Raw genomic sequence first — 25669 nt, forward strand, 5'->3', positions numbered from 1 at the left:
TTTTTTTTTTTAATTAATATTTTTTCCAATTAATTTTTTTTCAACTAATACTAACCGAGGGGGCAATTGGTAATGTTATTTTAAACCTTGGGGAGGGGATTGTAATTTCTAAAATGTAAAAGGTGTCAATGTAATTTACTCAGTGAGAGCAAAATTGATATTTAAAAAAATTAAATTGCTGACATCAGCAAAATCTGTCAGTTGACTTAATAGTCAACTAACTGAGGGAGCAATTTGTAATGAAACTTTAAACCTCAGGGAGGAGATATAATTTTCAAAAGGTAAGAGAAAAAACTGTAACAAATATAAACCTCATGGGGTATCACTGTAATTTACCCTTTTTCTTTTTATTATTGTTTGTCCTATCCGCTAGATTGGCCACATGGTTGTCCCGAGAATACTCAAGTGACATTCCACATGAATTATTAGGATTTTTGCCACAAATGCAAGGGAATTCTAAGGATTAGAATTAATATATACCTAACTTCAATGTGTGAGGGGTTGATTGGTTAATTGGAAACCTAGAGCAGCAGCTGGAATCACTAGTCCCTTCTACTTCACATCGCATTTCTTAGTCCTCACTTTTTTTGTTCTCTTTTTATTTTCACCTTAGTCTTCTCTTGTGGATGCTGTTATCCAAAGTATTGGTGGGTGAGGATTGTTGGTCAATCCTTGTTACGGCCAGCTTTGCTGCATTCTGGTGAGATTTAACCTACCCTAGGGCAAAGTTTAGAGAAAGACAAGCTCCTGGAGCAATCCAGCATAGTGCAAGAGACACGTTAAAGTGGGAGAGGTACCTGATCTGAGGGATGTGCCACCGAGAGTGACCATGACAAATCATTAGACAACTGTGCACTGATGAGTGATGATCATTTTAAAAAGGGCAAAATTCATTTTACCCATGTGGTTTGAGCTCGTCACCCCCTTATGGTTCAAATATAACCAGCAGTTTCTGATTTTGGAGTGTGGGTAGCTCACATTAGTTTTAGCCTCGATCACCACCCAAATGAAATGAGATTTGGCCATTACACATCAATTTAGTTTGCTTCTACTCTAAATTTGGGTTTTTAAGTCATCTGTCATGATAACCGCAAGTTTGTGCTAGACTTGTAATGAAATATAATATAACCACAGGTCAAAGGGCTTTCCAGGGAAGAACTAGCCAGTTGTAATGATCTAGTTCTTGCACTACCAGAGAGGATTAAATCAATTCCAGATGGGACCACATCCATGGTCAAACAAACTGGAGGCAGGACAGCTTCAGCATCTCGTAAAAATATCAAATTTGACTAGGGTGATTTTCGTTTGCTAATGCTTTTTATTGAGTTTTCGTTGCCAGTTGTCATATACAAGAGCCTTATTTATTGTTGTCAGCGTACTTGCTTTGTTTTGTACGAACCACAGATGGCACTCTGGTATTGAATTTCTTTCAACAGATTGAAGAATCAAACCTTTTTAGGGAAGAATATGAAATGCGGAGAATGAAACAAGCGACACCTCTTCAATTACTCTTTCAAGCCTAATGTTACTTTTCTCCCATAATTATGCATTTTCATCTAATTTGAATTGATTAAACACAGGATCAAGGCTTAGATATTATATCAGGGATACACCGAAGAATTCGGCCCATGATGTGGAGGTTGTCACTTGTACATTTCTTTTATTGTGATGCTGCTAAAAGAAAGTGAAGTTTACTCACTTGTTGCTTTCCTTATAGGAATTGGATAGGCAAGTTCCATTGATTGATGAAACGGATACAAAGGTTGGAAACTTGACATCAAACTGCCTTCCAATAAGATCAGAGTATCAAACTATGTTGGTGGAAGTTTTATAATCTAGTGCGGTCTATGGTGTCTTCACAGGTGGATAGGGCTACAGCTTTAGAATGAACGAAACAGTTAATAAGGTAATTGATCATAATGTTACATTAAATTTTGTTTGCCTACTTACACATCTTGTCATTTATTTCTTCTATCTTGTCGAATTGTGTCAATAATTTGAATTATTCAGTTTGTTGCAGATAAGGACAAGTCAAAATTTCTGTGTCGACATCATTATGTTGTGTTTCTGGGAATTGCATTCTATTTATACAAGTGGGCTCCCTATCTTGTGCAATATCTAGCTTAAGATCACATTGGAAGATGCATTTATTGTACCACACTCTTATTTTTATGAGTGAGAAAGTTTTTTTTTTTTTTTTTTCTTACCATGGCCTTTATGGATGGTTGTCTTTTTGACATTTTTAGTAATGAGGAATAAAAATAGTAGCAGCATAACTTACTCAACTCAACTAAGCCCTGTCCTAACTAGTACTAGGAGTAGTGATATTGGTGGTGTTTGCAAAAATTAACATACAGAACTTATTACCTTCCAAACAAGAAAAAATACAGAAAGAAAAACATGGACTCTGTCTACCCTTTTTAGCCATGTAAAACACATCCAATTTGAATGGGATTTTCTGGTTCACTAGTCTGACCAGCTAATCTGGAACTTCAATGTTGAATGCAATGCTGCATGTGCTTGGAAACAGGACACTGATACAAATGACATAGATAAGTTGATACAACAAACCTTTTTTATTATAATTTTACTTTGGTGAAAAGGAAAATTTATAAAATCCAGAGGCAATCAAGAGTGCAAAAGAGGTAAGGTTGTTTTCATGAATTAGCATCTTTTTGCAGAATCTTGCCTCATGGAGGATATTGGATATCTGAACAGATTCAACAACCACCTGCAATCCAAAATTCTGGAACTATAATGGTGAGTGTGGTGTGGATGGTCAGTCTGCATTCAATGTGATTGGCAGGTTGTTGCAACCTTTGTTTAAGGCATCTTACAACCCATCTGATCTTAAAAAAAAGTAGAAATCCACATTGTTTTGATTTTAATGATTGACCCCCCAAGTTATTTTCTTCAAAGTTGTGTCAAGAGCCGTATGTGTTTAAATAATAGATACACATGTGCTCAAAATGTTTGAAGTGTGGCCGGTTCTAAAATCAGTCACAGTGCTCTTGGTCCTACTGTCAAACCAGCTTATGTGACAATTACTTCTCTTTCCTTACCAACTTCATGTTATTTTATTTTTCCAAATAAATATATGTTTATTGATTCCAAAAGAAATTAGTCTAACAGAATCCTGCTTTGTTTGATACAGTATCCTGAAGTAAATCATCACAAAAGCTTCGCATAGTGCTGGTGGTCTCTGTGTTGTCTGGTATTGTATTGTCAAATATGTTGGGGTGTTTGCCTTGTATATCTTTGGATGTCTTTGCTTTATTGTTTCCTGTATTTGTCTTTTGTCGTCTAAATTGTAGAGTTTACTACCTGAGGTTGATTGTATTCATATAATTTTAGTCCATTATAGCCATTACTTTTATCAAAGCTATGCATATAAATCAAAGGGCAAAAACGTGCTTCTTGTATTAGGATATATTGTATTTTATAACCTCTTCAGCCAGTAAAATGACTTATTGCTTGTGTACCTTTTACATAATAAATGATCAAGCATGACTTTTATAATCTCTTCTTTAAACAAATTCGACATGGGCACCATGAGGTGCATACAAGTACTCGAACTAGCTTGTATCGGCTTGCTAAGTTTTGAGAGCCTCAACCTTTTGTCTTGCATACATGAGCTGATTTTAAGGATTTTCATTCCCCGTGTTTTTTTTTTTTTTTTGGCAAGTCATTTCCCATGGTTGTTGGTGATGAGCTTAAACACAGGCAAATTTATGTACTATTGCATCCTCTGTGGCAATTTAAGCATAACAAGCCCCAGCTTTACAGAAAATGAGCCCATTTATTTGCCTCATGAATGTAGAACAGCACTAGAAAACTTAGAATAGTGCTGCGCACCATTTTATTTATGGTGAGGTGAAGTACATTAAAAATTTTGTTAGTTTTGTAAATTTCAAAAAATTCAAATGCCTCTGATGCACCCAAAAAAAATTCATAGTTTTAAGGATATTCATGAAAAGTTCAAGAACGTGCAGAATAGATTCAAGATTTGTTCATTTGATAAAAGTATTGGGACAAATTTGTGGGATTTTCAAAGAAATCAGAAAATTTTGTTAGTGTCAAAAAGTGTCCACCTTTTGACCCAAATTTTCCACTGAATGTCCAAACCCACTACATCTGCCATTTTCCTTACTAGAGTTGGCTCCCTCTTCCAAGATAAATTCACAGCCCCTAGACTGCCTCCAAGCACTAAAGCACAGCCCTGAGGAACCTCAAATTTTCTTCCTCAGCCCCACAACAGCAAGTAGTAGAAGTTGCTTAGTAATTTGAGTGGTGAACAAATTGCCTAGAAGTGCTTGACTCATTCACTTTATAGTCTGCACTCAAACCTCCCTCTTATTATACCTTCCAACGGAAATCTATCTTTATCTTCTCAATTCTTTTGCAGAAACTATAACTACTAAGTACTTTCAAGTTCTCTCATGTGGATGAATTGCCTGTTGGTTTTTGATCTTTGGAGGGGGAGGGGGATAAAGAGAGAACATCTGGTCTTCATATTGTGGTCTTTAAAGCTTCTGTGTATTTTAACATGTTGTGCTTATTAGGCTACAGTACAAACTGGATGACAAGACATCTTGACTGAAGCTAAATCGAAACCAAGAGAATCAAGAAGAGATGAAGCTCTTAGGTTTGTTTTGGGTGTTCGTTTTGGGGTTGTTCTGATTTCAAACTCTCATTCCATTACACCAATGTTACAACTGACCTATTTGGCTCAGGTATGGTTGACCTGACCTACTTGATTCAAGCTTAGCCTCCACCTGATGTAGGCTTGAATTGTAATCTAAATGGTAGAGACATGGTCCTACACAACAATTTTGAAAAAATATAAGAACATATTTTAAAAAAATATTAAAATACATCTTATAAATATTTCAAGACATATTTAGAGTGCACCGATTGTATTTCAAATAATGAACAACATTGTTATTATGAAGAGATTTATCACATAGATCATGTTTGGAGGGTTCAAGATGTGTTGCTGAAGTGTCTATCAAGTGTCCACTATTAGGAAATTAAAATTTTAAGTAAGACTCATTGAATAAGTATCGGACATGCTTTTAAGAGTGTTTGCAGAGTGTTGTAATCGACACGGCATGCTTTTTTCATAGTGTCCTTGCTTATTATAAACTGGCTATAGAAAAACATCTTCCTAACATAATTTAGCTGCAAGTTCATCAAAGTTTGTTTATTTATTTATTATTTTGCATTTAAAAATCCCTTCCATTTGAAATTTTATGTTCATACATAAATTTGTCACGCTTTATGAGATAATGTATATCATCAATTTTGTAAATCAGAAACAGAAATATAAATACATTCATTACATAGCTTCTTCTTCATACTACAAAAACTATTATTATAACAATAGATATTTGACTTATTACTAACTACCATTAACATGGTGGTGCAGCAGATGATGTGACTTTGTGCGTCTTATTTCCGGTATATGCTTTAGGCAGCTTGACTTTTACCTGTTGAAGCTCAACTTGATTAAGAACCATGGTTTCTGTGAAAGCTTACTCGATTACTGTAGAAATCTTCCGGTGAAGTTGAACTCATTAAGCCCGTGTAAACTAATGATAGCATTCAATGGATTAGGGCTGAACATGTCTCTTTGAGACTGATTTTGAATATAGGAGTTCGTATCGTTGATGTTCAGTGTGTTGACTTGTGGAAGATCCTCATTGTCTTTGTTGCTGGTCACTGTCTTGGTAGACAGAAGTAGATTCTCATACCTAATCCCCTCGTTGGATTTTCCATTTTGTGCACTGAAAATGGTATCAAAGAAAGAATCTGCGAGGAGAGAACTTCCTTTGTCTGAACCAATTTCGTAAAGTGAACCACCATTGTTGCCATCATCGCTGGTTTGAAAAATTCCACTTGAAATGCTTTCAATGTTAGGAAGAGGTTGGCGGGCTAGTATGGAAGCTAATACCTGGCAACCTCTGTGTCCATAATCTGCGATGATGTTTGTGTTTGGGTATGCATGTGCAGAAGGGAGCTCCTCAACCTTGGGTAAGTACCCGGTCAGTTCCTTTTCGGGACTGTCTCGAGCTTCCCAGGTGTTCTTTGACATGTTGCCTTTTAGTCGAACTCGACAAAGTACCCAATCGTCCAACTGTGACCACAAGAGACATTGTTTTTATAAATCAAGTTGATATCATCTATCTATACATGTTTGAGTATGCTTGTGCTGTAGTGTTTGTTTAGAATCTTGATACTAGTACAGTGGTAGAGATTTAACATGTTCTATAGGGCAGAGGCTGAAGATCATTGTTATTCAACTTGGTCAAATCATGGACAGGTTACACTATTTAAGATCTTTTGTGCCTCTAGGAATGAGGGAGGTACATCATGGTGCCGCTGAAAAAATACAACAGTCTTTTGTCAATTTCACAATAGAGTAGGTCCGTCCTCTGTTTACAAGAGTAGTATGTTGAATTAATAAATAAAATAAAAACTACACCCTGTTTAATCCCCATTTGGTGGGGGTCTAGGAGGAACAAATTGGGTGTAGACCTAACTTTGGCATAATTTCTGAAAGTGGCTCTCAAGTTCAAACCCACAACATCAAGGTTTGTAGGCTGAGTTATAACCACTAGACCAATATGTTGAATTTGGAGAACTATATTTTTATCAGAAAAAAAGAAAGCGAAACTTGAAAATCAATACCCTGCAAAATCAAATACACTTGAATATGCCATGGTTGGATTTTCAGTCTTTGTGGCTGATCATGGGTTTTTGTATTGTTTCTGCTACCTCCAAGGGGAGGTGTGAAGAAGAACCCGAAAGTTCAGCCCCAATTTTCAAAATATAAAAAAGTGAAAAGGCCTTATCAAATCTGTGCATGAACAGACTACTTTAAATCTAGTGTAATGATGAGTAGTGCAAAAAATATTTATTAATATTTGAAAGAGAGATTTAGAATTCATGTTGAACACTATTATAGAAAATAAGCAAGAAAGAACTGTGTCATTGAGTCTAGGACTGTTAAAATAATAGAACGAATCTGGTGTGAACTTTGAAACATGAAATCTATGTATAGTGTTGATACGGTTGTTAGATGGGGTTGAGAAGCTTGTTACGTGAGAGTGGGAACCTGGCCATCTTTATATACACAATTATCCATGAGAGTCTTTACCCATGACTCATAAGTGATAGCTTATCACCGTCCACCACCCTTATCCTACGCTGCGCCTGTAGTGTTACTAAGGTGCACAATTCGTTCATGCCTTTATTTGATCGAGCAACAACCAATCTGGTTTTTCACAAACCAAAATCAATTGTCATATTGACCTACAAGAACAACTAAAATTGTTTATCAACGATACGGACTTACTCTCATGGATCCTTTTAGCTTCGAGGATCGGGACGTCTCGGGCAATCTGTACTCGTTCATAATCCAATCTGTCTTAACTCCCTTTGGAGGCCGACCAGTATAAAAGACCAGAGCCTTCTTCACCCCTATCTTTTTGGATCCAGAAGAAGTAAGAATAGGCTTGTCAGTTCCAGTAGCCTTCCAATAACCCGAGGCTGCTGTTCGATTAGGCCTCTCTCCATTTGGGTACTTCCGATCTCTTGGACTAAAGAAGTACCATTCATCTTCTCCGAACAAAGCCTTCTCTGTAAGTTTAAAAATAAAATTTGAGAAAAATAAAATAAATATCAGTTTAGTTTTGAAATCTAAGAGAGGAAAGAAGAAATTAATAAATGAAAAGGTTGTGTGGCGGAGAACATACTGGGTAGCTCCCACGGATTATAGTTATACAACTCTATTTCAGCAATCACCGATGCTGGAAGTAGACGTGAATTCACTTTGTTTAGCAAGTAGTGAATGATGAGTTCTTCGTCAGAAGGGTGAAATCTAAAACCGGGAGGGAATTGAAAACAGGAAACAGGTTCGGTCTCCATGAAGGGAGAAAGGCTCCTTGGTCTGAATGGAGAATGGTGGGGAGGCTTACTATCTATAAGCGACGATGATTTCAACCACAACAGTTGTAATTTTGTGAGCAGTGTCGAGGCTGCATTATAAAAATGTGAGTTCATGCAGATGTGGACGCTATTTATGATAATTAACAGGATGGAATTAAATAATTTACACAAGCGTAAAGAAATAGATTACAAAAGCAACTAGTTTGGCTCTACTTGTTGGAATTGACATTCGTCTACGTGCATTTAACTTCTTCGACATGATTCTAAGAATATTTTATTCATTGATAATAATGTGTTTTACCTTGGTAGCATAGTTTTGAATTGTGACATATACTAGTTGTTTGATGTGTTAACATTAAAACGCATACCTTGGTTACAGTAATTATGTTTGATGTGAAAACTCTGTAAATTTAAAAACTTTAAAAAACAGTGAAAATTTAGGATTAGAGTTTTATCCTTCTTGAACAATTGGCTCTGATAATGGTTAAAACTCAAGTCACGGTCAAGATGACATTTGATTATTCAGTACCGGGACAATGTCAGCATGATTCGAATCTTTAGATTGATAGTAGAGTTAATAAAACCACAAATAAATTAAGCGACGTAGGTCAATCTCATGTAAAATGGACATTTTCGTTATCAAGTAATAAATTAAATTAATCCCATAAAGAAAATTGGAGAGGATACGCAAAGATGCTCTTCTCAACTCTATTACTTGCCATTGCATAGTTTTACCCGAGCCAAGGTCCATGGAGGTACAGATGTGTCAGCAAGTGAAGAAGCATCTAATAAAGCCAACTTGACAACCAACGATTTTGAAAGAGAAATTGAGAGAGTTGAGAGAGTAATATTGAAAGAGGCTTCTGTATTATTAACACTCTGATTACAAACCAAATGGAGGCTCCGTTATATAGGAGAGTTGAATACAAACATCATTATGGTCTACATTACTAAAATAAGAAAAAGGCACACCGAAAGGAAGTGGGCGGCCGAAAGAGGAGACAAGCCGAAAGCATATTACATATTATATTAATTACATACTATATTATATTATATATGAAAGCTGGCTTCATATTAGAGTATAATATTATATACATATAAATATTATATACATATGTTATACCTATGTTAATATATTAACAGCCCCCCGCAAACTCAAGGAGGAGCAACCAACTGGAGTTTGGAGACAAGTTCAACGAAGCGGCCAGGAGAATGAGCTTTGGTGAAGATATCAGCAGGTTGATCAGCAGAGGAGATGGGAAGGAGATGGACAGTACCACGAGTAACGTGTTGACGAATAAAGTGACAGTCAATCTCAATGTGCTTGGTGCGATCATGAAAAACATCATTGTGAGCTATTTGAAGAGCACTGTGATTGTCACAAAAGAGAGTAGTAGCACCAGAGGGGGAAACACCCAAGTCAGCAAGAAGCCAACGAAGCCAGAGCAGTTCCTGAGTAGTATCAGCAAGAGCACGATATTCGGCCTCGGTACTGGAGCGAGCAGTAAGAGATTGTTTCTTGCTGCGCCAAGAAATAAGAGAATCACCCAAGAAAAAGCAGAACCCGGTAGTAGAGCGTCGGTCAGTAGGGTCCCCAGCCCAATCAGCATCGGAAAAAGCACGAAGCTGGAGAGAGGACCGGGCGGAATAATGAAGTCCATGAAACAAGGTACCTTTGAGATAGCGAAGAATACGGACTAAGGCAGCATAGTGAGGGGTACGAGGAGCTGACATAAACTGGCTGACAATATGAACGGCATAGGCAATATCAGGACGAGTAACAGTGAGATAGACAAGGCTGCCAACCAGCTGACGATATAAGGTAGCATCAGAGAGAAGAGTGCCATCAAGAGGGGTAAGACGACTCTGAGGCTCCAGAGGAGTGGAGGCAGTCTTGCAATCCGTAAGACCAGCACGGGTGAGAAGATCAGAGGTATACTTAGCCTGAGAGAGAAAAGACCCCGTGGAATCATGGAAGATTTCAAGACCCAAGAAATAGCTGAGAGGACCAAGATCTTTCATCTCGAAATGATGGCTAAGAAACTGTTTAAGGCATACAATACCATCAAGATCGTCACCGGTGATAATCATATCATCCACATAAAGGAGAAGCAAGGTGGTCCCTTGAGCAGTGTTGCGGATAAAAAGAGCAGTATCATAAGAACTGGAGGTGAAACCACAGTCATGAATAGTGGAGCTGAACTTGGCAAACCAAGCGCGCGGAGCTTGTTTGAGACCATACAGAGCACGCTGAAGTTTGCAGACTTTATGAGGGGGATAAGTAGACCCAGGGGGAGGTTGCATGTAGACCTCCTCAAGAAGAACCCCATTAAGGAAGGCATTTTTCACGTCCATTTGATAAAGATCCCAGTGTCGGGAGGTAGCAACCGCAATTAGGCTGCGAATAGAGGTGAGACGAGCAACAGGAGCAAACGTCTCTTCATAGTCAATACCATACTCTTGGTTGAAGCCTTTTGCAACAAGGCGGGCTTTGTAGCGCTCAATAGATCCATCAGAACAAGTTTTGATTTTGTAGACCCATTTGCAACCAATGGCAGTCTTGCCAGGAGGAAGATCAACAATGTCCCAAGTGTGAGTTTTGTCTAAAGCCTGCAATTCATCAGTCATAGCTTGCTGCCAAAGAGGATTAGAGCGAGCCTCACGATAGGAGGTCGGTTCATAAGTGGAAAAAGCAGTAGAACCAACAATAAAGTCACGAAGACGAGTAGAAGGTTGGGTTACCCGGTGTGGTCGAGTAGAGGCAGGAGGAGCCAGGGGGAGAGACTCACCAGGAGAGGAGGATCCCGAGGAAGCAAGAGCAGGACCATCAGAGTGAGCAGGGGCATGGGACAGACCAGAAGGCAAGACAGTCTCGAGAGAGGCCGGTAGGGGTGGTGGAGAGGTTGGCGAGGGCGAGGGCGAGGGAGGAAGGTCATCAGAGAACAGATCCATGGAAGGGTCAGTAAAAAACAGAGAGGGTGAGGGAACGGACAAACGGAAGAGAGAGAGAGAGGAAAACATTTTGTGTTCCCAAAAGACTACATGACGAGAGATACGGAGGCGCTGGGAGAGAGGATCCCAACAACGATACCCCTTGTGTTCAATACCATACCCTAAGAAGCAACAAAGGCGAGAACGTGGTTCAAGTTTGGTACGTTCATGAGGTTGGAGAAGAACAAAACAGGCAGATCCAAAGACCCTAAGGGTGGTGTAAGGGGGACAGGTGCCATGCAGACGCTCATAAGGAGTGTGATTATGAATGACAGGTGTAGGGATACAATTGATAGTGTAAGCAGCAGTGAGAGCTGCCTCACCCCAAAAATGTTCCGGACAAGAGGAAGACAGAAGGAGAGCGCGAGTAGTGTCAAGGATGTGTCGATGTTTCCGTTCAGCACGTCCATTTTGTTGAGACGTACCGGGACAGGAACGATGAGGTTGAGTACCATGATTCTGAAGAAAGGAAAGAAAGTCAAAATCTTTATATTCCATGGCATTGTCGGAGCGAAAAATCTTAATATTTTTAGAAAATTGAGTTTTAACCATTGTAGCAAAATTGTAATAAAGTTGTTTGAGCTCAGAGCGATTTTTCATAAGAAATAACCAGGTAAAACGGGAAAAATCATCTATAAAAACAACAAAATAGCGTGCACCTCCCATAGTAGGAGTAGGAGAAGGTCCCCAAATATCAGAATGAATGAGATCAAATGGTGCAAGAGAAACAGAGTCACTTTTATTAAACGACAAAGCAGGTTGTTTGGCAAGTTGACAGGACACACAATCTAAAACATCAGAACTTACATGACCTAAATGACCACTGGAAATTAGAGATTTTAAACGACCAACAGAAAGATGACCTAAACGATAATGCCAAAGCTGAAAAGGAGATAAAGGAGGAGCAGTGGTAGCAGTGGTAGTAGTGGTAGTAGTGGCAGGAGCTGTGGTAGTACTGGTAGTGGTAGGAGCTGTGATCTGAGAGGAAGCTGGAACATGAAGATGGATGAGTTCGTAGAGACGTCCATGCTTACGGCCTATCCCAAGAGTTTGCCTCGTCCGAGGGTCCTGCACCAAACAACCAGTACGGGAAAAGGTAACAGTTAGACCATGCTCACATAATTGACTGATGGAGATAAGATTTAAAGTAAGAGCAGGCATAAGATAGACATGGGATAAAGATAAGTGAGAGGTTGAAACAGAACCAACATGACTGACAGACAGAAGAGACCCATCAGCAGTATGGATAGAAGGAACATGAGGAGGAGAAGATAGAGAAGTAAAAATAGTAGGGTCAAAGGTCATGTGATTACAACAAGCGGAATCAAAGTACCAAGAAGTGTTACCTGCGGTGACAGATAAAGCAGTAGATGGAGGTGTACCGGAATGCTGCCAAAAATGTTGAAACATGGCTGCGACATCGGTTTGAGAGAAGACTGGAGTGGAAGGGTCTATAGGGACAGAGGAAGGTAAATCCTCGGAGGCAGCAGCAGCAGTGCGTTGAGCAGGTATTGGTTTAGACGGAGTCCCAGAACGGTGAGAGTGGCTGCGAGAAAAATTCCCGATGGAAGGACCATTGCGAGAGGCACGGGCGGGATTGCGAAAGCAATCTTGCTGGAGATGACCAGGGCCAGTCTTGTTGCAAAACCGACAAAGACGAACTGGACAATGAACCAGAAGATGAGTCGATGGAATATTGCGGTTGTGACAGTAATTGCAGGCATTGGACCTCTGTGGTGAAGGTGAGGAAGGAGAACTTCGAATCTGGGGAGTGGCAAGAACAGAGTCCACAGGGTGTGGATGGAGAGTACCAAATCTAGTTTCCTCGGACAACAGTTCTGAAATTGCTTGCTCAAGAGTAGGTAAAGGAGTTCGATGAAGGAGAGATGCGCGTACTGGCTCAAAGCGAGGAGTGAGAGCCATGAGAAACTGAACCAAGCGCTGTTGGTCACGGTAAGTAGTAAACAAGGTAGCATCCTTAGTACAGTCCTATGTAGGTTCAGAAAGAGCGAGTTGATCCCAAGCATAATACATTTGGGAGAGAAAATCATTAATGGTTTGAGTGGTTTCTTGGCGCATACCGTGAAGATGACTCAGAAGCTGATATTGGTGAGCAAGGCCAGTAGTCTGATAGCGTTCGTGTAAAAAATCCCAGATGGCTTTGGCAGGAGAGGAAGCAGAGTCAAGTTGGAACCGACCAAACTGAAGGCTGATAGATGTAATAGAAGTATTGCGAAACCAAGTGATGATCTGATAGTTTTTACTATCCCAATCTTCCAGTCGGTCAATATATTTGGCAGTGGAGTCTGTGGCAGCGGAATCTGTGTTCTCGGGAACGGGTTTGCATACATCCCCAGTAATGATGCGCCAAAGTTTCTTTCCTTTCAGGAAGCCAGACATAGCTTGTGCCCATAGGACATAATTAGTCCCGTCAAGAATAGCGGAAATAGGGTGGGTAGTGGAGTCTAGGCGATCCATGAGAGAAAAATAGCACAAATGAGGTAGAATCTGAAAAAACTGAGGTTACCAGTGAATTCAGAAGGTCGAAATTAGTCAGAAAAGGAGTGAACTGACCAAAAATATGACCAGAAAGGCCGAAAATGGAAAAGTCAACGAAGCTGGTCAAACAGGGCTGATGCGCGGCGCACGTTAGCAGAGAGTGGCGCGGCGCACGTTAGCAGGTGAGAGGCACAAGGCGCACGGAAGCAGCTAGGGCTGACGTTGGCTGACGTCAGAAACACGCGGCGCACGTTAGCAGATGAGGCCGGGGTGCACGATAGCACTGGACAGTGTAGAAGCGCGTAGAGCGCGTCTGAACCGAGTGAGCGCGTGGCCGAATTTTCTGGCGGCGCGTGGAGGCGCGTGCGGCGGCAGATGATGATGAATCTGGTGGCGTTGGCTTCGTCGTGAAGAGACGAAGGTGATGGTACTGTCCAATCTGTGTATTAGGTAAGGACGAGGTACGCAGTAGTGATGCAGAGACTTAGGACACACACCTGTGCTCTGATACCATGAAAGAGAAATTGAGAGAGTTGAGAGAGTAATATTGAAAGAGGCTTCTGTATTATTAACACTCTGATTACAAACTAAATGGAGGCTCCGTTATATAGGAGAGTTGAATACAAACATCATTATGGTCTACATTACTAAAATAAGAAAAAGGCACACCGAAAGGAAGTGGGCGGCCGAAAGAGGAGACAAGCCGAAAGCATATTACATATTATATTAATTACATACTATATTATATTATATATGAAAGCTGGCTTCATATTAGAGTATAATATTATATACATATAAATATTATATACATATGTTATACCTATGTTAATATATTAACAGATTTGTTCCTCAAATACTTTTTATTTCGAACATGTGGTTTACATATGCCTTTCTCTTCAACTTCTTTTTTTTGCAGTAGCTTGTTTAGATGTCCCTTATTTTGCATGAAGATTATTTGCTATTGAATCTCAAGAATGAATGGACATGATATATATGATCTGTTACTGTTTCATTAATGAGATCTATCGGTCGTTATTTTATTGCTTGTAGGTTTAGGGATGAAAGAGGACCGAGTTGTGGTCAATCTTGACTTGGTAATTGGGTACTAATATACATGCTATTCCTCCATGTTTTCCATAGGATTTGAAGAGATGTATAGACTATAAATTAGTTTATCTGTGAAATCTTGAAGTATCCTTGTTTTCGACATATCTTGAGGTAAATTGTCACACTCACCCACTCAATTTCTATAAGAAACAATATGAATAAATATCACTGAACAGATTAATAATTTGTTTGGTGCAGCTTATAGGACTGCTTATAACTTCTTTTTATTTGAAAGTCGTGCCAAATTGTTTAGTGTTTCTTCTGCTTATAGTTTATAAGGCCAGAATATATTAAATAAGCTGAAAAAAGGAAGCAAGGGGATGGATGCTTTTAGCTTCTATTTTGAGCTTGCAAGAAACTGCACCAAGCAGGTCGTAAATCTTGCTAAAACTCGGGCTATGTTTGGATCTTACATTTTTTGTAGGGGGAAAAAAGGAAGTGGAAATGAAGTTCAATGTTTTCATTTTCCGGAAAATACAAATGAATTCTCTCTTTTCTCTTTGTTTTCCTTTTTCTTTCACAAATTCAAGATCCAAACACAACCTTAAGAATTAAAGAAACACTTTAAACACATAATCCAAGAACCACCCCAATATGTTCAATAATAATTCAAAAAACTACCCCACCTTGTCCCCAAATCAAGGACACTGTGTATACATGGGTCTCAAATAATGCAGCCTAGTTTTAGTTTTAGTTTCAGCCAATACTTTTCATATGTTTAGTGAGATAACCATCTAACCAATGCTCATTCAAAGTTAAGTTAGTCTGTCCAACGAAATTGGAGTCAATATTATAAAATGTTATCCATAGAAAAATGGCAGCTGGATGATAACATCCTCTTCGAACAGTACAAGCCAATAATACCCAAGGCCTGGAATTGTCTCGAAATGGACTGCAGATTGAAACTCTGGTTTATCTTTTTCTGTAAAAACCTCATGCATATATCAAATTAAACTTTGTTGCCATCGAATTAATCGTGTCTTTATACATAAACAAAGAGATTACGAATCCTAGGGGTGATTTGTTTGCTAATGTATTGGTCTTGGGAAGAGCTTATCTTATTTTAATGAATGTGAATGAGACTCGGTTTGGATATATATGTTACGAATCATGAAAAAAATATCATGAAAATGATCATGAAAGATTCTCCACCTTTGTATTACGCCTAGAATAAAACACCACACATTAATCAAGGGATAAAAAATCTTCATGATGCGTTTCATGATGTTTTTTTCATGACTCTTAGTATGAGGAAAAGGATAGAAAAGCAAACCACTTGAAATGTACAATTTATGCATTTGACACCTATCACAGCCTGACACGTTGAATCACCTTTGACTGATAACATTTTTTATGTCAAGATTTGTTACAGACTACGATTTTTCTGTGGTTTTTTGGTGTCTCTGGACTTACGCTTTCTGTGGTGTTGGATATTTGGAATTGTAGAAAAAGCTAAACAAGGGTGAAATGGTGGGCATTGCTGTAATATATATATATATATATATGATGATGATGATGATTTGTCCTCCTGGTATATGTTTTCAATAACAGTTTTGATACAAACACAGAATTAAACACAGAACGCATATTCACAAATGAGATTTTCAAAACTATTATGTACCTAGAATTTGTACACCGAAAATTATCTTGAAAGCAAGCTGTATTTAGATTCAAACCAATGTGGTCCATTTGATGTAGTTTTTATGGAATTTTTTTTTTTTTAGATAATTTTTCTGATTTTATAGAATCTGTTGATGGAATTGACTTTTGAAAATCTTGTCTATTTATTTACATTTTGTGTTTGATTTTGTGATCGATTTCTATAATTTAGGGCTTAATTCTTTAAAGAGAATTTGCTAGCACTTGTTTTTGATGTTGGTGGTGGTGTTCTTGTTGGCTTCTATTAAAACGGGTCGATGTTGTGTTTACACCCAGCAGAAGTAGTGGCTGTGATTTTGCCACGTGGAAGCATGCCATGCCAACTTCTGAAACAGTTTGGAGAATCAATGAACCAGCAGAGGTTAGTCATTGGGCTGATTCAAATTAATTAGTCTTGAGCCCTGAATTTTGTGTTGGAGATGCTTCAAGTTAATCCGACCAAGCCAAAAGCTAGGTATATATTTTCGGTCTTGAATATGGATAAGAATTGGAGTGAGTCAGGTGGAAAAATCGAGGCAAATAACCAGTGCAAATTTTATGTGAATTGACAAAAATGCCCTACATATTTTTCTTAGAGATCTCAATTAAGGGATATACTCTTTTTTGTTATTTCGTTAGAATTTGGCCCGGGTTGTAGAGGAATTAAGACCATCTACTTTTTTTTTTTATACACTATTTACTGATTCCTTGAATTTGATTTTTATAGAATGTTTTGATTAGTTTATAGAATCGGCTTTTTTTTTTTTTTTTTTTTTTTGACATGGACAATCTTATGAATCAATAAGATATAAGGAGACTGAGAATGATGCATAGAAGGGATAAAGATCTGAATTTGAGTAGAGCTACCCTAGCAATTAAGGTCAAGGATCTTCTACTCAGAATTTGACTCTTTATACTTAATGTACTTTCAATTATAAAATGTGAAAATTTAAAAATATAAAATTTTCAATATATAATCTTCAATTGGGAATGCATTGGGATTGGAAAACAACGATTTTGGTGAACAGAGGATTCAATATTGCTAACATTAACGCTGTGTTTGGTTGGGGGTTTTAGGGAGAGATTTGGAAAGGGAAAGGGAAAAGGTGTGTGAAACTAAGTGAAATGTAGGTATGTTTTATCCACATTTTACCTACTTTTCTCATTTTTTTTTTCTAAATTCTTTCTCAAATCCCTTAACCAAACACAACATAAGTGACATAAGTTTCAACGTGAGACGAGGATGGAGCTGGACCTTCTGATTTTGATGACTTTATACCCCTTAAATTTCTATATACATGGAACTTGTGAGAGCACAATTCCTAATGGATGTGCTTAGAATCACCCATAAGTATGTCCTTATAGTACTAAAAAAGTCTAACATCATTACTCCTTTTTAGTTTTCATAGTCTTGAGTGGAACAAGATAAATGAAATTTAAATTTTTTTGTTCAACATTTTTTTTTTTATACATTAATTTAGTAAAAATCCATAATTAGCCTGCGATAACAAAATTAGAATTAACAATACAAAAAACCAAATTATTAATAAGAAAATTTTACCGTTTTTACTGCACCTCTGTAGTATATGAATTCTGTATACACATGAGGAAGATCATGTTCATCACATCTAATTTTTGTTGAGTGAGTCAAAGAAATTACTAATTAGACATTTCTTTTATTTCTCTATCGATTTTGTCCTAAATTGGTTTCAATCCTTGTCCATTGCCCCTTCGCTCTTATGTTTAGTTTATTTGATATTCTTGTACTATATTAAAAAATAAAAAATTCATATGGTTGACTGCAATGTCATTCGACAAGACCAAAGAAAAAAAACACCACCACACAAAAAATGTGAGGTATTTTTAGAAAAGAACAAAGAAAAAAATGGAACAACAAGGACAAAACTCATTCAAAAGCTATTTAAAATATAGGTAAATAATTAACATTTTTTGAGATTTAGAAAATTTGTAATAAGTTGGACAATTTTGATATAATTACACTAGTGGCTTACTTTTTCATGAGATTAAAGAAACCAAAATTAATATAAATGAGTGTAATCATGCATGAATAAACAATCATACATATATACATATATATATATATATATATATATATTTCATTCATATATCTAAAGAATTATTGATAAAAAGGGAGTTTAGTATTATGTGAATTAAATTAAAGAAACTCAATGTAATTTTATAAAAAATATAAGAATTATTGTATTTTTTTCTAACTTTCAATGGGTATTTGTGTAATTTTCTTTTGAAATATGTTCAATGCCATAAACTTCTTCAGCATTGCTGATTGCTTGTATGGCTTGGGCTTGGGTTTGGTTGGGCTTGGATTTGCAATGAAGGGGGGTAACATGGTGAGAATATTACAATCTTCTTCTGTTTTTTTTTTTTTTTAATAGAATAATAATTATAAATATTAGAAAATAACATCAAACAAATCACTAGTCCAACAATAGTTAAAAATTCAACAATTACTTAACTCAATAATAACTAGAAAGTCAACAATTACCATGTCTAAATCCAATCACCAATAATTACATACAATTCTCACAGTGGAAGAGAATTAAATGGCACTAAAAATTTAAATTTCTTTTCATAAGAGTTAAATTCATAACCTTGTATTAAAAAGTAGTAGTATACAATTACTAGACCAAAAACTCTAATTTAGTTGTATAATATCTATAGTTAAGGGGTGTTTAATAATATGATTCAACACTTAAAACTAAATATATTAAGTGATAATCAATCAAGTCCGTTTGATAATCATAATTAATATCACTTAAAAAAATTTAAGTGCCTCTTAAAATGTAGACTAAAACTTTTGAAAAATTTAAATTATATAAAACTTATTTAATTCTGACCTAATTTATAAATACTAAACATAAATATCGATATATACTATTATAAACTCACAATTACCACCACTATTGCTACCACCGCCACCATCATCCTACCGCTACCACAATCATGCCACCGCCGCTACCACCACCACCTACATCACTATTGTCATTATTACTATATATAAGCATCACCATCATTTTATTGCTACTACTATTGCTATGCCACCACCACCATTAACTCTACCGCCATCACAACAGCCACCATGTTGTCGCCACTACTATTACCATTACCACTACCACAGCCATCACCATCATACAATCACCACGACTAGTATCACCATCACAATATAAAAATTAAAATATACAATTTGAAAATAATAAATGACAAATTTGATCTTAAACAAATTAAATAATTTAATTTTAATTCAACACTTAAATTTTTATCAAATAATTTCTCAGTTTAAAAAATTCAATAATTAATTTTCAATACCCAATTTTTAATTTTTAACTTTATCAAATACCACCTTAACTGTAAGAGTTATGCTAGGGATTTCAAATAAATTACTAATGTTGCGTTTGGTAGAGTTTTAGAATTATGATTTGAGAATATAATTGTATTTTGAGTTTATAAGCTTTGGAATTATGATTTAAGTGTAAAAAATGTATTTGGTTATGAGTTTTAAAAAGAATTTGAATTGAGTGATGTGACATATGATATTGAAAAGTAAGTGTTTTGAAAAGTATTTTAAAAAGTGAGTGTGGAATTAATTTTCTAACGTTGTAACCAAACAACACACTCAAATTAAGGGGTAGAATTAAACTTCAAAAGCTCTACCAAACAGAGCCTAAATTTTCTATCAAACTTCTCACGTGGGTGTGAGACCCACACACATATAAAAAACTTGATAAAAAATTTAATAATTTATTTAAGATTTATAATATTTTCCTAATTATGATATCTATACATTTGTCAACTTCATGGTAGATATATCTAACTCTTTAGTTCTCAATCTGTTCATGAGGTACTTATAATTCAAAACGAGATTAATGAAGCAATAATTAACTTTTTAATTATATATCAATCTATATGAAGTCGAGTGGGGCACTAGCTTAGATATGCACTAGTCAGGTCGCCAGCAAATCTGTTGCCAAAAAGGGCAGCACATGTGGGGACTTTGGGATCCCAAGAAATAAAAAAGGCAGTGTGTGAGTAATTAAATGCTTAAAAGGTGAGAGTGTCATCTCTCAATGATACCTTCTCTTATCTAACATGTGACCCTTCCCCATTTCATCTTTCATTTCCTTGCGTATTTTTTGGGAGTTGTTATATTGTGTATTTAAAATAAAATAAAAAAACCCAATGTAGTTTACTGTAATATATGGAATATAATCACATTATTTCCTAATAAATATCACAATATATTTTAACTTTTCTCATCATAGTAACAACAATATTATAAATTAATATATATATATATATATATATCTAAAAGTAAGAGAAATTTAGTCAAAATTCTTTTATTGGACCATTATTTGGTAAAAAAGACATCAAATTTATTTTATTTCATAAACTCTCTAAAAAGGAAGCATATAATTGAGTAAGAAGAGAATAAAATTTCTTTTTTTTCTTGGGCAATATTGCCCATGCATATATATATATATATATATCACAGAACTCTTTTGACGAGAAACGTTTTTATTTTATTTTATACAAATTTAAAAATGTTGTGTATGTGTATTTTTGATTGGTTCATCTAATATGTAATCTATTTTTTGTAAAGAATAACATATTACTGCTAAACAGAGTAACATATTACTGTTTATGTCAATTTTGACTGTATTTTTTTATTTTTTATTTTTTAAGAATTTTAAAGTCAATATGGATCTTATTTGATAGATCTTAATGAGAGGATTCTTGTATGGGGAGGACATATTCGTCGCTTTCCGTACTCTACATGTCCAAACTTTGCTTCTTTCCGAGTAACCTGAGAACACAAAGACGTTGAGCTACCCAGCAGTGTGCTACAGGAAAAACTCTCTGACGGTCAAGTTAGGACGCTTAGAGAGAAGAAAGAGAGAGAGACAAATGGGTAAGTAGCTTTGATAACCAAATGTTCTAGACCTGTCGTATGGAGACACCGCACAGTTTAAATAGCTTCTACGCGTACCACTCTTCTCGTCCTTTTCTGGACGCGTGGCTATACTACCCTCTTTATTCCTTACACGTATATGCGTCAATACTGCCAAATAACATTTGGCCAAACCGCCAAACGATATTAACGCACAACTTTAGTGGATTCTTCTCCTTGCATTCCGATTGGGCCACGTAGCAAATCTTACTTACTAAGTAACTTCCTCTATGGCGCTACAATCCGCCCTATGGAGCCTTATTACTCTCGACCGGCCAAAATCTGAGGCATCTAGCCGACTTCTTCAGCCGTACCTATTTGTCCCCGTTGACCTTGCTTGGCCTTAGACCATCTCTTCACCTAGCTCGGCTAATGATCTACGTCGAACAACTAGCCCGATCCAATTTTCGAACCTTGAGCTAACTCAGTCGCGTGATCTAGAACCTCGGCCAAACTACCCTCGACTATGCCAACTCGGTCATGTAATCCAATGGCAAGGCCCAAGTCACAACTAGCTCGGCCTATTTGCTTGGTGCAAACTCCCCTTTCAATTGCCCCTTAATTTCATCCGCATTCGTGTGACTAAAATTACATTACTAGACCGGGCTAGACTCTTTGCTCAGTGGTTCACTTTGCTTAGTCGTTGGCCTTAATTCCCTTCTGTTGTAACATGATTGGGATTACTCAACTTCAGCTCAGTTTAGGAACTTTAAAGTTGGCGAGCAAAGTCAGCTCGACAACTTGCTTCTTCGTGAGCAAAATCTACTTGGCAAGGAACTTCAAAATTGGCAAGCAAGGTCAACTCGTCAACTTACTTCTTGGCGAGTAACATCATCTTGGCAACTTTCTTGGCGAGCAAAATCAGCTTGGCAAGGACCTTCAAAGTTGGCGAGGAAAGTCAGCTCGGCAACTTGCTTCTTGGCAAGCAAAATTATCTCGACAAGAAACTTCAAAGTTGGCGAGCAAAGTTAACTTAGTAACTTGCTTCTTGGCGAACAAAATCAGCTCGGCAAGGAACTCCAAAGTTAGCGAGTAAGGTTAGCTCGGCAACTTGCTTCTTGGCAAGCAAAATCAACTCAGCAAGGAACTTCAACGTTGGCGAGCAAAGTTAGCTCGACAACTTACTTCTTGGCGAGCAAAATCAACTCAGCAAGTGTGATAACCCAACTCGTACTATGCTTAATTATGTATGTGATTATGTCTTTGACATGAATTTGCAAGTTTACGTATGGAAAATATGTGAATTTGGAAAAATATCTATTGAAAGAAGAAATATCTGTTGCAATTGAAACTTAGAACTGAAATTGAGAACCATAGAGGCGCGATAAACAAAAATTGACTTTGTATCTATCACTAGCATAATTTTTAGAGCCTTTAGTGAGATTTTGAAAAATAATAATTCGTAATGATTAAAATAATGTTTGTGAGTTGGGTTTTATATGTATATTTTGCCTTTTGTTCTTCATCATTACTTGAGAGCCCCAGAGTGTGAGTTAGAGAGAGAAGAAGAAGAGAAAACTAGGGATTTGAAGGAAATCAAGGAGCAAACCATAGATTTGAATTAAGGTATGGAAAATTACTCACAAACTTTGATTCTAACTCATCTTTGTAAAGGAATCCAAAAAAAAAAATTAAGGGTTTGAGCTAAGGTTTTGAGTTGTATGGTGGGTTGAGCTAGAGGCATGAGATTAAACCACCAATCTCTTCATCTTTGTTGATTTAAGTTCACTCTTGTGATTGACTGTAATAACCTTCACCACTGCTTACCGTTAAACATTGATTACCGTGAAACTGAACTGATTGTGACTGATAATTGAACTGATTAAAGTACTGAACTGACTGACTGAAAACTGGAACTGGATTGAATGAGTACATCTGTTTGAATTGCATTTTATTTGTTGATTGATTATTTGATCTGTTTGTGTTTTGTGTTTAAACTGCTAATTGAAGGCCTTATCGGCGGCCGAATCGGGAATTGATTGGTGTTTTATGATCCTCATAATTAATGTGATTTTATAGTGTATCTATCTGAAAGCTGATTAGGTATGATTAAATTAGATTAAAACGAGTTAATTGCAAAGTTTGCCGTAATTACCAAATTGACACCCTTAGTGGCCCACTCAATATAACATGTGAGCCTTGTATACACTTGAAACAAACATTTCCTCAGCCCTTTCTTGAGCCTTGCCGACCTAGAGAGTAGAGAGGGAGAGAAATTGGTTTTTCACCTTGAATTGCTCGGAAACTTGAAGAATTGCTTGGTAATTGAAGTGCAAATTGTCTAATTGGGCACCTAAACCTTGGACACAAGACTAAGGTAGGACATTCATCTTCTTGTTGTTGTCATAGACTTGATTCTTGCATGATTCATGCTTCATTTGTAGAGTTAAGCCATGTTTTAGTTCATACATGTAGGATTAGAACATAATTCATGTATGCATGTTTGAATTGTAGATGTTTGAGTTGTTTTCATGGAAAAAGGTTACATGCATGTTCATAATTATGTTTAAGTCCAAGATTTCATCACGTTTTGAAATGGATTGGCTCCTTATAGCATCAAGTTGGAGCTTCAAAATGATTTGAATTCATGCATGTTTGCATGTTCATCTTGTTCTTGAAAAATGGTTTGAAAATTAAACACCCTTGGGCTTTGATTTCTCAAATTGAGCTTTGAACCATGTTATTCTATGTGTTTACAAATATTTTCCAGAAAATGGGCCCAAGAGGATTGGTTTTGATGCATCTGAATGTGAGTTTGAGCTTGGAGGTGCAATCTGGGATTTCCAGATTTTGCACTCCCGCTCGAGCGGGGTAATTGACGCTCGAGCGTGAAATCCGAGCATCCAGCATCTCTCTGCACTGTTTTACAGTCCGCTCGAGCGGAGGATTGGGCGCTCGAGCGGAGTCATGTCTCAAGCTCGAGCGGGCGTCGAGCGGAGATTTCACCCATCCAGTACTTTTACAGTACGCTCGAGCGGGAAAGTTTACGCTCGAGCGTGTACCTTCGTTGCATGTCCGCTCGAGCGGGGAAACATGCGCTCGAGCGGGACTCTGTTTTTCTGAAAATCTTGAAACAGTCTTCTGATCACATCTTTGCATCCTCATTTCATTTTAGGCATTCTTAAGCCTAGTTTTAGACACCTTGTTGAGGATAGATGTAGAACACACCGAGGCATTAGGGGTTAAATTATGTTATCTCCCAACTGTGTAGCTTAGTGTGTGTTCAATCTGTTAACTGTGTAGGGTTGGCGACTGGGGAGACACGCTCTAGCATACTTAGCCCAAACTCTGTGAGTAACAACTGTGTAAAGATATGTTCAAAATGATTATTTTCTGAACAATTGAACTGTACTGCTTTCTGAACTGTTACTGTTAATTGAATGAATGTATGTCCTCTATTCTGAACTGTATTGTGGCATCCTTAGCAACTACTGTTACTGACTGTTACTGTTACAGAGATCTCTGTCGGTTCTCTCGTGAAACCACTACTGTTTACTGATTGATGGCCATCATTACTGTTCGGTCTTTAAGACCTACTGTTTACTGCTATGCTAACGGATGTACCACATATGATTGAATAACTGTTCTGACTGAAAGACTGAAGTATTGTTTAATGAACTGATTTCATTACTGTAAGGACATTTCATTCATAACCCCTTTACGCATTATGTTATTCACTGGGCTTTAGCTCACTGTTTATATATATATGTAGGTGCTCAGCCGCCAGATCGGAGCTAGGAGCGTGGGTTAGACTCCAGTTTTGTCAAGCCAGCCTTTGTGCCTCACTGAGAGGTTCCAAGTTGCCATGCTATGGCTTTGGGGTGTCTTGTTTTTCCCCCGTCTGTCTCCATACTGTTTGGATTACTGTATAGACTGTTAACTGCTAACCGTACTGTCATCAAGGGATTAGGTCCTTATACTGTGTAACTGTAAATTTTGTATAGACTGTACTGTTTGTATATGTGAATGCATGAAAAATCTTTTTGGCATACAGACTGACACAGCTCAACGGACATTATTCATTTACTGTATTGGCTTCCGCCAGGCCCTGTACTCTGTTTTACTGTACTACTGTTCTGCAGGCCTTCGGTAATCTCGGATTACTGGCCGGTTACGGTGCTAAACCCATAGGGCCGGGTTTGGATCGTGACAGAGTGGTATCAGAGCGATACTTAACCACGAGTTGTACCGCACACACGTGTCCAAATGAGCTATAGGGTGTCCTAGAAAAGTGATTAGGGCATTTCATGAACTTGAAAAAGTGTGTGGCTATGTTATGACTGCATACATGTTAGTGTGATAACTGTCTAAATATGCAACTGTTTATGTTACAATTGCTATAACTGTTATAACTGCTTATAGTGAAATGGACAATGCAAATGAACCTGAATCCTCATCTACCGAAGCAAGAATGGAAAGAATGGAAAGAATGATGGAACTGATAACTGCTAGACTTGAACAACAACAAAACCAACAACCCCCACCTCCTCCTCCTCCAGT

General features: G+C 37.3%; 1 protein-coding gene and 1 long non-coding RNA gene across 20 annotated transcripts; one reads left to right on the forward strand and one right to left on the reverse strand.

Moving 5' to 3' along the window:
• Nucleotides 1-411: 411 nt before the first annotated feature.
• On the forward strand, nucleotides 412-16922 carry LOC114272211 (uncharacterized). Of its 19 annotated transcripts, none has more exons than XR_014346752.1 (8): nucleotides 415-1294; nucleotides 1405-1639; nucleotides 1718-1906; nucleotides 2011-2093; nucleotides 2682-2760; nucleotides 3155-3214; nucleotides 14491-16017; nucleotides 16483-16922. It is a non-coding gene; the product is annotated as an uncharacterized LOC114272211 (long non-coding RNA). The 19 variants fall into 19 exon arrangements; XR_014346755.1 differs by having other exon boundaries at nucleotides 2021-2093; XR_014346756.1 differs by having other exon boundaries at nucleotides 412-793; nucleotides 1135-1294; nucleotides 1718-2760.
• Nucleotides 5268-8050, reverse strand: LOC114272210 (NAC transcription factor 25). Its single transcript, XM_028213877.2, has 3 exons — nucleotides 7758-8050; nucleotides 7358-7641; nucleotides 5268-6136 (listed from the first exon to the last, which is right to left on the reverse strand). Exons 1-3 carry the CDS (start codon nucleotides 7927-7929, stop codon nucleotides 5543-5545), a joined length of 1050 nt encoding a protein of 349 aa, XP_028069678.2. The 5' UTR covers nucleotides 7930-8050; the 3' UTR covers nucleotides 5268-5542.
• Nucleotides 16923-25669: the final 8747 nt, after the last annotated feature.

The sequence above is a fragment of the Camellia sinensis genome, chromosome 12, assembly GCF_055761805.1.
Source record: "Camellia sinensis isolate YWXY chromosome 12, ASM5576180v1, whole genome shotgun sequence".
Classification (NCBI taxonomy): Eukaryota; Viridiplantae; Streptophyta; class Magnoliopsida; order Ericales; family Theaceae; genus Camellia; species Camellia sinensis.